At 44.1% G+C, this 12739-nt stretch overlaps 1 protein-coding gene across 1 annotated transcript in view; it reads right to left on the reverse strand.

Annotated features, from left to right (window-relative positions):
• The window catches only part of bace2 (beta-secretase 2), a 15621-nt gene continuing 2882 nt past the window's right edge, over window positions 1-12739 (reverse strand). The window contains exons 2-9 of the mRNA XM_027163521.2: window positions 10428-10516; window positions 8323-8539; window positions 7817-7948; window positions 5298-5432; window positions 4844-4945; window positions 4590-4739; window positions 1526-1694; window positions 1-1289 (exon numbers count right to left, since the gene is read on the reverse strand). Coding sequence (XP_027019322.2) covers window positions 1045-1289; window positions 1526-1694; window positions 4590-4739; window positions 4844-4945; window positions 5298-5432; window positions 7817-7948; window positions 8323-8539; window positions 10428-10516 — 1239 coding nt within the window. The 3' untranslated portion in view covers window positions 1-1044. The remainder of the gene's footprint in view (window positions 1290-1525; window positions 1695-4589; window positions 4740-4843; window positions 4946-5297; window positions 5433-7816; window positions 7949-8322; window positions 8540-10427; window positions 10517-12739) is intronic.

Raw genomic sequence — 12739 nt, forward strand, 5'->3', positions numbered from 1 at the left:
TCTTATTCACTGTTTAATGAACATTTTGTGTAGGAAAACAAAAACAATGGAATTCTCATCTGGCACTGTGCAGTGTTTGTGTGCAGGATTTATATAGTATGTGATTGTTCAGAATGTCCATGTTATAGATTTTAGTCCATTCATCATCAGACAATCAATTATTCATGTAATAATTAAAAAAATCACTCAGTCTATTGTACAGAAGATAAAAATCTCAGTAACATCATTAACACATCAATAATTAAGTGTCAGAGTTAATAAGCCTTCATATCAGCTTCTTTGGCATCAGTTCATCTTGTAATTATTTCCACTTAGTTGTTCCACCTATTAATGCAAACTTCCTGTGTTGATTTTTATTGTGAAGTATAAAGTAAATTTACAGGCAACTAAAAACACATTATTTTAATAATCACTATTTAAAACTGAGACGAAACTTCCGGTTAAACATTTTAGAATACAATGTGCAGACGATTTCCTACAGTTTGTTTCATTCATCAAGTGCTTTACATCCCGGTCGGAGTCGCAGCGGATCCGGAGCCGATCCTGGGAACGCCGTGTGTGAAGAGGAGGATGCACCTGTGTACCAGCCCACCGCAGGACACCATGCACACACTCCTGGTGCAGTTTAGTCTTTAATCCACTGGCATGTTTGAGAAGTGAAAGGAAACCCATATGGACTTGGTGGAAAACAGGAAGTGGACCCGTGGACCATGGAGCTGTGATGCTGCACCATTGTGTACAATTTAGAACTCACACACAGTCCACACCAACAACCACTGGGAAATAAGTAGCAAATTATTTTACCTTCTCATTTTAATAATTAACAAAAAAAACCACATTTTGATAGAAGTACCAGAAGCCCAACCTCATTTCAGTAGTAGTGTTCGCTTCAGAGCGAAGTTTAACCTCTTAGTCTTCAAATGAACAACTCAAAGTTCTAACACTAAACAATCAACAGGACCCGATTTCAGTCAGAGGAAAGTCTCCGTCTCGCGTGTCCCCCGGCCCAAGGGATGATGAACACTCCTATTTTCAGGCACAGCGTCATTTGATGCGATTGCGTACTAGTGAGGACTCGTCCGTGATCTCTCCGTCCCGTCGCCTCCGTATGGACGGCAAAACGATCAGTGCCAGGAGGCTGAGCAGTACCAGGGCACACAGCACCATCAGTGCGTAGGCCACTAGCCACATTAAAGGCTCCTGGAGGCCAAGGCTGCCTACACAACCTGTCTCCACACCCTCGGCTATGAACGGGCCGCTTATCTCCGCCACAGGGACGCCGTCACTTTCTGGAATTGTGGGAAAAGGTTAAAAGAATAAAAAACAAACTCAAACTCATCTCATAGACAAATGATGTGTGACAAAAGCTTTGTACAAAAAAGGTAACATTTCTATTCTCATGTGTGTCCTACCCAAGAACATGGCCATGCAGCAGACGTGGATGTAGAATCAAAAGTGAAAGTCAACAGATCTCTAATTAGTACATAGCAAATAACATGAGGTTAAAGGACCTGCGCTTCCTCACCAGCACACGTGCTCACGGCGAAACCCACTCGCTTGTGTTCACGGTCAAAAGCCACATAGAAGCCTTCCATCACTGTTGCTCCGATCACCAGCCCATTGGTGGAGGACGAGATGCCGAATCGGAAGCAGTTATGTGAACCGTCAATATCTGTGACCAGCTGGATGTAGAGCTGCAGACAGACAACGATAATCAAGCCACAATATGCACAAAGCACATGATTACACACACATGGTGCATATTACAATAAACAAAGAAAGGTTTATAAGTCGGGACAACATGAAGAAGTCAGAACTTTGTGCTTTCGACCTTTTTTTTCCGGTTTATTCTGAATCAGATTTTAGTTTCTAGTGAAAGTGACGAGTTTCAGTTGCAGAGGAACTGTGCTGTGATTCCTGTGAAAGTGAACACAGCTCATACTCGGAGCTGCACGTGAATAAACCTGTGTGTGGATGACGACATCATTAGTTTCCACAACACACGTGTAAGAGGAGTGACAGGAACACAGAGGTGAGATGCCTTACTGCACATAATAACACCAAAATAATAAGTAATGTTGTCACGTAGTCGCCTTCACACCCGACTGTGATGATGTAAGAGTGAGACTGAAACCAGACCAGTGCTGAGGAGACGTCAGGAACAAACACACCGATTTGTACCACAGTAACTAAGACTGCTCTTTATCCTGGGACGCTTCTGTATCTTGTTATTTAGCAGATTTGCAGAAAAGTTTCAGACAAAATGTTTTTTATTATTATTATTTCCTTTCAACGGAGCAAATCATGATGAGTTTATACGCGAGGAACAGCTATTACTGCTTCAGCCTTCATTATATAAATATCTAAATCATAATAATGTCTTTAAAATCATCATCACCACCTGAAACATAACCGTCTCTTAGTTGTCCTGCACTACAGAAGTACTCCGAGCACATGGCCCTTCACAGACTGCTGTTTAAAGCAGAGGTTTTTCGTCTCCCACAGATCCCAATGAGCTCAGTTACTCTTTAAGGCGAAGCTGTAAATGATTAATCAGCTTTCAGCAACATGCCGTCTGCTGTTCAATAAAATAAAAGGCATAAAGCTGAGCTCCTGGAAAAGTCCCAAACTTTCAGCAAATCTAAACACACATGAAGGCAAATATGTTCTTGATGGAGACCTACAGAGGTTCAGAGTTATCACTGACCTGCTGCTGCCTCGGGCCGAGGAGACGTTTCTGTCTCGGAGACATTGACATTACTGATCATGAGATTTTACTGAACAGTGAAGACATTTTTGTGAGACATTTGTGAGATTCTCCTTAAATATCTAGTGGGGGCTCAATTGTAAAGGCTCTGGTTACTGATCAGAAGTTCAGGGGTTCAAGCCCCAGTACTGCCAATCTGACACTTCTGGGCCCTTAAGTAAGGCCCTTAACCCTCTGTTCATTATGGCTGACCCTGTGGTCTGACCCCAACTTCCGAGTAAGCTGAAATAGGAGAATTCACTGTAGTCTATTGTATGAGTCTCACATAATGTTTCTTCTACTGACTTAGTACTAGGGTTAAAAACAACATCCGAATGACCTGATAATTAATCTGTATTATTATTGACCTTTACTACAAGAAAAGATCCACATCACTAGAGTTTCTTTTTCAATCTGGAAATTTCAGCCTCATTTCGCTCACAGGGTTAGTGTCTCTTACACAGGGTTAGTGTCTCTTACACAGGGTTAGTGTCTCTTACACAGGGTTAGTGTCTCTTACACAGGGTTAGTGTCTCTTACACAGGGTTAGTGTCTCTTACACAGGGTTAGAGTCTTTTACACAGGGTTAGTGTCTCTTACACAGGGTTAGTGTCTTTTACACAGTCAGTGTCTCTTACACAGGGTTAGTGTCTCTTACACAGGGTTAGTGTCTCTTACACAGGGTTAGTAGTGTCTCTTACACAGGGTTAGTGTCTCTTACACAGGGTTAGTAGTGTCTCTTACACAGGGTTAGTAGTGTCTCTTACACAGGGTTAGTAGTGTCTCTTACACAGGGTTAGTGTCTTTTACACAGGGTTAGTGTCTTTTACACAGTCAGTGTCTCTTACACAGGGTTAGTGTCTCTTACACAGGGTTAGTGTCTCTTACACAGGGTTAGTGGTGTCTTTTACAGGGTTAGTGTCTTTTACACAGATAGAGTCTTTTACACAGTTAGTCTTTTACACAATTAGTGTCTTTTACACAGTTAGTGTCTTTTACACAGTCAGTGTCTCTTACACAGTCAGTGTCTCTTACACAGTCAGTGTCTCTTACACAGTCAGTGTCTCTTACACAGTCAGTGTCTCTTACACAGTCAGTGTCTCTTACACAGTCAGTGTCTCTTACACAGGGTTAGTGTCTCTTACACAGTCAGTGTCTCTTACACAGTCAGTGTCTCTTACACAGTCAGTGTCTCTTACACAGGGTTAGTGGTGTCTTTTACAGGGTTAGTGGTGTCTTTTACACAATTAGTGTCTTTTACACAGTTAGTCTTTTACACAATTAGTGTCTTTTACACAATTAGTGTCTTTTACACAGTTAGAGTCTTTTACACAGTTAGAGTCTTTTACACAGTTAGAGTCTTTTACACAGTTAGAGTCTTTTACACAGTTAGAGTCTTTTACACAGTTAGAGTCTTTTACACAGTTAGAGTCTTTTACACAATTAGAGTCTTTTACACAGTTAGTGTCTTTTACACAGTTAGTGTCTTTTACACAGTTAGTGTCTTTTACACAGTTAGTGTCTTTTACACAGTTAGTGTCTTTTACACAGTTAGTGTCTTTTACACAGTTAGTGTCTTTTACACAGGGTTAGTGTCTCTTACACAGTCAGTGTCTTTTACACAGTCAGTGTCTTTTACACAATTGTAGTGAACTTCTAATTGTTAAAGGTGATTACTTTGGTATCACTAAAATAATTAGTCCTACTGCTGTGGGTTTTGATATTTAATATTGTCTCCACTGAAACTTTACAGTAAACTAATACTAATAACTATGAGGCACCAAAAATGATTAAAACAGCATCATCATACAGAGAGTTTCTATTCTGTCAGCATGACTCTGACCTGTGGAAGGATGGTGAGGCGAAATGACTGGCTAGTGTTGGTTGCTCTGAGGTAGACTGAGATTTTAGGGAAGAATCCCCACGGTGACTCGCCCTTCAGCCAGCAAGCCAGCTTGGTCCCAGAGAAGAACCCAGAGGAGAAGTCCTGGATCTGGATCAGAAGAATATGGTGTTTTATACGTCTAAGACATTGAGGCTTTCAATGTAATTTGAGACACTGGTTTTCACACGTAAAGCCACATTGACATATCGTACTATAGACATGTGTGTGACGGCCTCCACGACAGCGTCAAACACTTTCTCAGGAAGACGCAGTAACGTTGTCCCGCTGTCCACGATGGCTTTATCTGAATTATACTTGGGGGGGAGGGGGGGGGGGGACAAAAAAAAAAAAAACACGTACAGAATTTAGTCAAGGACGGTCAAGAAGCAGACAAAAGCTGCCTTCTCTATTCTCAGGACTTCATAAACACACCGAGCTCACATTAACACAACAGGTAATTCAGTGCAGTGTTCGCTTCAGTCTCTGTAGCCTTGGACAGAACAATCACAGCCAATCATTTCAGAAGAAAAATCATTTGAGTTTTTTATAAGGTGACATAATCGGTTTCTCCCTCATGCTTTCTCGGCTGGATTTGTTCAAGCACAGGAACAAACTGAGAGAGAAAGGGAGGAAACCTAGATATTCTTACAGCATGAAGTGACTTACCTCCCTGCAGTCCAGGTTCAGATTCTCACCTCCAACTTCCAGTTTCAAGACCTCGACTTGGTAATACCACTCCTGCAGGATGGGAGTATACCACATTGAGCCACGGTACAGCGTTGGTTCGAGTCCTCCCATGATCTTATACATGTGAAAACAGAAATGACAATAAGGAAGATTTATTACATATTACGATTTAACCTTGCCTTAAAAAAACCCTAGAACTGATTTAATACACAGCTGGAGTATCGAGCTCCGATCCTGCCATGGACCACATCAGCATTTCTGTTTAATGATTTAAGACTCTTCATTTTAATTATTCACTCATTCATTCATTTCCTACCGCTTATCCGAACTTCTCGGGTCACGGGGAGCCTGTGCCTATCTCAGGCGTCATCGGGCATCGAGGCAGGATACACCCTGGACGGAGTGCCAACCCATCACAGGGCACACACACACACTCTCATTCACTCACACACACACACTCACACACTATGGACAATTTCCCAGAGATGCCAATCAACCTACCATGCATGTCTTTGGACCGGGGGAGGAAACCGGAATACCCAGAGGAAACCCCGAGGCACGGGGAGAACATGCAAGCAGAACAATTCAGCTCATGTTTGGAGACTGTGTATGAGCTCCAGAACAATGTGAAGCACGGTGATGGGAGCATCATGATATGGAGATGTTTCTTCCCTTCAAAGGGAAAATCACTGATGCTTTTAATTCACAGTGTAACTGAATCGGCTGTTGGTCTGACTGATGACCTCCATGTTAGGCTGTATGTTCACTTAATAGACGTATTCTATGGACTCCTACATGAAAATCTCTGCACACCTTCGGACACCACTGATCATTTTATTACAAGAGTGAGAAACAACACACACACACACACACACACACACACACACACACACACACACACACACACACACACACACACACGGGGTAACAATTTCATTGGTGCATTTTTATGGAATTTTAAGGGAAGATGAGAGAGAAGTGCAAATCTGCATGTTATATCTAATTTGGATCAGCTTTGTGTGAACAGGAGACACTCGTGAAGTTGTGTTTTGTTGTGTTCTGTAGTCCATGATTATTGTAGTGAGAAAGAGAGAGAGAGAGAGAGAGAGAGAGAGAGAGACATTCTGATGAGGTGGGAGGGGAAACTAGAGCACAGATTCATATCATCCATCTGCTCATCTCAACAGGTGAAACAGCCGCCTCCACTTTAAACACTTCCATATTGCTAACAGACCGTGCGCTCAGCTGGAGGCTCTCTGTAGCTTAATTAGCCACTCACTAACGAGATGCACTCTCCTCTGTGTGTGTGTGTGTGTGTGTGTGTGTGTGTGTGTCGTGGAGCTGCACTAAGGCACATGGGGACTCAGCGAGCTCTCATGTTTCTTTAAGATGCAGCTGGTGAATCTCATCTGCCCTTGAGGGCTTTTAGTTTATATGATTTCGGGCAGCAGGATAATTTGATCCTTGTGATAAAATCCAACCCACTCATGGCTTATTAGTGTTCAAACCTGGCCTCGAGGAATCGTGTGGCGTGGAGACGCTCTACTTCAGGTTGGGATTGTGCAGAATGCTGCCAGATGTTCTGGTCAGCATGATGATGATGATGATGATGATGATGCTAAAATAGTTTAACACTGTATATATGTACACATCACTGTGTTTTATTCCTTTTATTTCACAGCAGCTCTGGGGACCTCTGGTGGCTCGGGGCCCAAATATATATATATATATATATACACACACACACACTTCTTATAGTTAGCAGCACAGTAGCTTAGTGCCAGATGTTCATGATGATTTAGGAGACTGTAGATTAGTTCAGATTGTCTTTTGTTTTTATATTTCTCTATTTTATTATACAATTTTACAATGTTTGTCTTTGTAAACTTGAAATGTAAAAAAAGAAAAGTAGTTTGAAAATGTTTCGATAAAATATTACACACTGAAATCTGAAGAAATGAAATACATCAACACCGATCGTCATCATTCAGTTCCTCACGGCGCCTCCCAGTGGGCGTCGTTTACCACATGAAAGCATTTGTTTGTAGGAGCCTTTACGAAAACCCCATAATCAAGAATTAATAAATAAAAGAAATTTGCCCCTACGTTTTTCTGGGTGTTTAAATGTATGCATTAGTAGAATTATTCATGTAAACTTTGACAGTTCAGATGTTATAGTTTGTATAAACTGCAGTTCATCATTTCAGTAGCTAAATTTTATATTATAGTTTTTTGTATTTTTAGTTAAAATTTAAATAATCCACTGTGAAAGTTTTCATATTGATGCCATTATCTAACAAATATAAAGGCAACAAAAAAAAAATCAGTGAATTTGTCCAATGTTGGGATTTAGATGTGTATTAGAACTGGTTGGTAATTTATTAGAGCTCTTATGCAGGTTTAACCTGGACTTGTGCCAGATGTTCCCAGCTGCTCCGGCTGTTGCAGATCAGTGTAAATACAGCAGCATGTAGTTGCATGGATGAGCAAAAACTCACCAAACTCCCATCTGCTGGTTTTGTGGCAGTGCTGGTGGAGAATCCCGCTCCACACATCTGGAGAGAGAAAACATCTGGGATGCCGATCTGCTTCACTAGAGAGTCAAAAAAGGGCTCCACAGATGAGTCTGGCTGAGAGAAAGAACAACAGAGAGATTTGATTCAATTTGATTTGGTTGTGATGCACAATTATCATGCAGCAAAATCTGCTCTGTGAAGTGGAAATAAGGAATGTCACAAATATTAAATCCTACATTGCTCAAATTTAAAGGAAATAAACTTTATTTCTTATAACAGGCTTTTAACAGAACAACACTAGTAACTAATGCCTTCACATCCTGCGCTGGATTCTGCGACGCTGCAGGTTATAAATCTGTAATTTAACACTAAAACAACGGCCACACCTTGGAACAGTTCGGTTACGACGTCATGCCACAGACCAGGCTGCTGTTAAACAAACACACATCGACACGCCACAGAAAAAACACTTCCTTCATTTGTCTTACCCGAGCTAGTAAGGGGTATGCCAGTCCTAGGATGCCCTGCCAGTTGATGCCAGGGAGGAAGAAGCCGTCCGAGGTTAAGATAGCAGCGATGTTGATCAAAATGGTGCCGTTGGGGCCTTGAGGGATGGTGATGAAGTCGGAGCCCAGATCTCCCTGCCAGTCACCCTGAGTGTATCTGACTGACACAGACCTGCCAGTTGTTCTGTACGTACTGGAGCTGAGGAGCAGATCATACAGGCTTCAGATTAGAGCTTCTGCCCATCTATTACATCACCTGCAGCATAAATGTGAGGTGCAAACAGGGTTTTAAGCCTGAGGGTGCATTTACATTTACGGCATTTGGCAGACGTCCTTCTCCAGAGCGACTCCCAGGTGCTTTGGAGTTTATATCAATGAACACAGAGATACTGGTCTGAACCACCAGGGAGGAAATACAGCAACTGGTTTTTACTGAAGTTTTTAAGTGTTAGTTTAAAGTCTGTTCGAATCCAACACTGGACTGTCCCTAGTGTGGCAGGTGAGAACAAGGTGACTTGGGTGTGGATCAAGTGTCCGACTCAAATGTCAGTTTTTCAGTTAGAACTTGAAACCATCATTTACTGCAAATGTCTGGTTTGGTGCAACCATCAAACTCCACAGTAGTGTGTTTGTGTTCAGAGTAGAACAAATACACATGCAGGTGCAGCTGCTTTAAAGGAACATCGTTACAGGAAAGAGTTTCACGGCTCTCACACCAGTCACACCAGTCACACCAGTCATGTGGCTCTCACACCAGTCACGTGGCTCTCACACCAGTCATGTGGCTCTCACACCAGTCACGTGGCTCTCACACCAGTCACACTAGCCACACGGCTCTCACACCAGTCACGTGGCTCTCACACCAGTCACGTGGCTCTCACACCAGTCACGTGGCTCTCACACCAGTCACGTGGCTCTCACACCAGTCATGTGGCTCTCACACCAGTCACGTGGCTCTCACACCAGTCACGTGGCTCTCACACCAGTCACGTGGCTCTCACACCAGTCACGTGGCTCTCACACCAGTCACGTGGCTCTCACACCAGTCACGTGGCTCTCACACCAGTCACGTGGCTCTCACACCAGTCACACTAGCCACACGGCTCTCACACCAGTCATGTGGCTCTCACACCAGTCACGTGGCTCTCACACCAGTCATGTGGCTCTCACACCAGTCACGTGGCTCTCACACCAGTCACACCAGCCACACGGCTCTCACACCAGTCACGTGGCTCTCACACCAGTCACGTGGCTCTCACACCAGTCACGTGGCTCTCACACCAGTCACGTGGCTCTCACACCAGTCACACCAGCCACACGGCTCTCACACCAGTCATGTGGCTCTCACACCAGTCATGTGGCTCTCACACCAGTCATGTGGCTCTCACACCAGTCACGTGGCTCTCACACCAGCCACACGGCTCTCACACCAGTCATGTGGCTCTCACACCAGTCATGTGGCTCTCACACCAGTCACGTGGCTCTCACACCAGTCATGTGGCTCTCACACCAGTCATGTGGCTCTCACACCAGTCACGTGGCTCTCACACCAGTCATGTGGCTCTCACACCAGTCACGTGGCTCTCACACCAGCCACACGGCTCTCACACCAGTCATGTGGCTCTCACACCAGTCATGTGGCTCTCACACCAGTCATGTGGCTCTCACACCAGTCATGTGGCTCTCACACCAGTCACGTGGCTCTCACACCAGCCACACGGCTCTCACACCAGTCATGTGGCTCTCACACCAGTCATGTGGCTCTCACACCAGTCATGTGGCTCTCACACCAGTCACGTGGCTCTCGCACCAGTCACGCGGCTCTCGCACCAGTCACGCGGCTCTCACACCAGTCATGTGGCTCTCACACCAGTCACGCGGCTCTCACACCAGTCACGCGGCTCTCACACCAGTCACGCGGCTCTCACACCAGTCACGCGGCTCTCACACCAGTCACGCGGCTCTCACACCAGTCACGCGGCTCTCACACCAGTCACGCGGCTCTCACACCAGTCACGCGGCTCTCACACCAGTCACACCAGTTATAATTATCATAAAGACAGTGAGAAAAAGGGACGTGATCTTACACAGCTCTGTTGAAGTATGCTGAAACGTAGGCATGTGGTGCAGCAGCTACAGCAAAGTTACTGCTCCCAGTGTCCACCAGTATATTCAGCTGAAAGCACAAACAAACCAACAGTGAGCATTGTGATAAATATGAGGAATCATTTGCTGACTCGTAATTGAATTGTATGTATTTTACAGCACGCTCTGTTTATTTCTTCTTAATTCGTCTATTTGAACTCTTTAGTTTATGTCCTTGTTACCACAGGAGGACATTCTTCATACCAAAATGTCCTCCTGCGGTAACAGGGACATAAAGACATGTCATTGTTTGTGACCTCAGCAACATGAGTACAATATGACAGAAAGTCCTAGACGTGTTGGACGTGTCTTCACTTTACAGTTTAAACTAAGAATCTGTGCAGGTTGAAACAAAGCTTAAGACTCGTATAAAGAGATGAAGGACAAACTGATGATAACTTTATTATATTTAAATTTACAAACTCAATCTTTATCTTACTCACATTGTGAGGACCTTCTACTGACCTAATAATTAATCCATCTAAAAAGCAGCAGATTTTCAGATAAACAAACCAAAAAAGTTAATAGATAAAGACACAAAATTCAAAAAGGTCAGATATTCATCTCCCTGTGGAGACGTTTGATTGTCATAGACAGACAGACAGACAGACAGACAGACACACACACACACACACACACACACACACACACACACAGACAGACAGACAGACAGACACACACACACAGACAGACACACACACAGACACACACGCGCGCACACACACGCGCACACAGACACACACACGCGCACACAGACACACACACGCGTACACAGACACACACACGCGCACACAGACACACACACGCGCACACAGACACACACACGCGCACACAGACACACACACGCGCACACAGACACACACACGCGCACACAGACACACACACGCGCACACAGACACACACACGCGCACACAGACACACACACGCGCACACAGACACACACACGCGCACACAGACACTGACACACACACACACACTGACACACACACACACTGACACACACACACTGACACACACACACCTAATGATCTAAACACTGCTCAAATTTTCCAACACACTAACAATCAAGCTACTGTGAAAATCCCATTCAGGGACTCTGCTGGCACACCCCCCTCCCTCCCTCCCTCCCTCCCCCTACACACACATGCTACTGTTTTGGCAGACGCATGCACGCAAGCCACAGCAGTCAGAATAATGTTGTCTGAGCAGCAGCTCAACGAGGGAGAACTAATGAGATAACGGAGCAGTGCCATCTTGCCGAGTGGGCAGAGGGGCCATTACAGACATTCCTCATCGTTAACTCCATCATAATAAACCCACTGACTCTGAGCTCCGCTACGCCGCCAACATCTCCCATTGTCCCATTTCAAATCAGTTAAGCACTTCAACGCCGCCGCTCATTTTAATGGCTTATTATCTCAATCAAACCGTACGGAGAGGGAAAATAAAAATGCTGATTTTATTCAAGTGACGGTGACGTAATGAAGAACATTTGTTTATCTACAACGTCTTCACTCAATAAATGAGTTTTTCTTAATAACCCTGCAGCTATTTGCTTATGTGTCTTTTAATTAGTTTCCTTAGTTCCGAGTGTTTGCAGTGAAACTGCTGTGTAAAAGAATCCAAAGGTTTAAGATGAAGCTAGCTTTGGCATGTTCGCACGTTTCGGCCCATTGAGGAACGCATCCATTTCCCACATTTTGCGGGTTGAACTTCACACATACGAGGCTCTGGTTTCCATCAGTGTTCACTCACATCGAACAAATGCTCTGCAGATCTGCGTCTTCTGAACAGTTAATACACAGAAGTATCTTCACCTGTTTGTTCCACAAACACAATGGGAATCGACTTATCGAACATTTTGAATCAGTATAAACAAATTATTTTATCATCGCAAGTAGGAAATGAGTCGAGACTCCGAGTGTGAGACCGGTGTTTTTCCCCTCTGTTGGAATAAACTTGCACAAAATTAGTGGTGAAAGATCACGGCTTCATATTTTAGTTTATGAACAAATCCCGTCACCAATTCTTCAACTCCCGAGTATCTACTTTCATATGAAAAAATACATCCATTTAACTCTGACTTCTCTTGGATGGTGTCTCCATTCCTCCATTCCTCTCTTACCTAATGTTCCTCTGATCCCCGTCCCTATCCTCTCCTCTTCATCCTCCCACTCCAGCGCTTTTGCACGCTAGGCTAATCGGCCCGCATCAAGATGCCTTGGCTAATTGTCAGGTGCTCTCTGTCACCGTT

Source organism: Tachysurus fulvidraco, chromosome 22, assembly GCF_022655615.1.
Source record: "Tachysurus fulvidraco isolate hzauxx_2018 chromosome 22, HZAU_PFXX_2.0, whole genome shotgun sequence".
Lineage (NCBI taxonomy): Eukaryota > Metazoa > Chordata > Actinopteri > Siluriformes > Bagridae > Tachysurus > Tachysurus fulvidraco.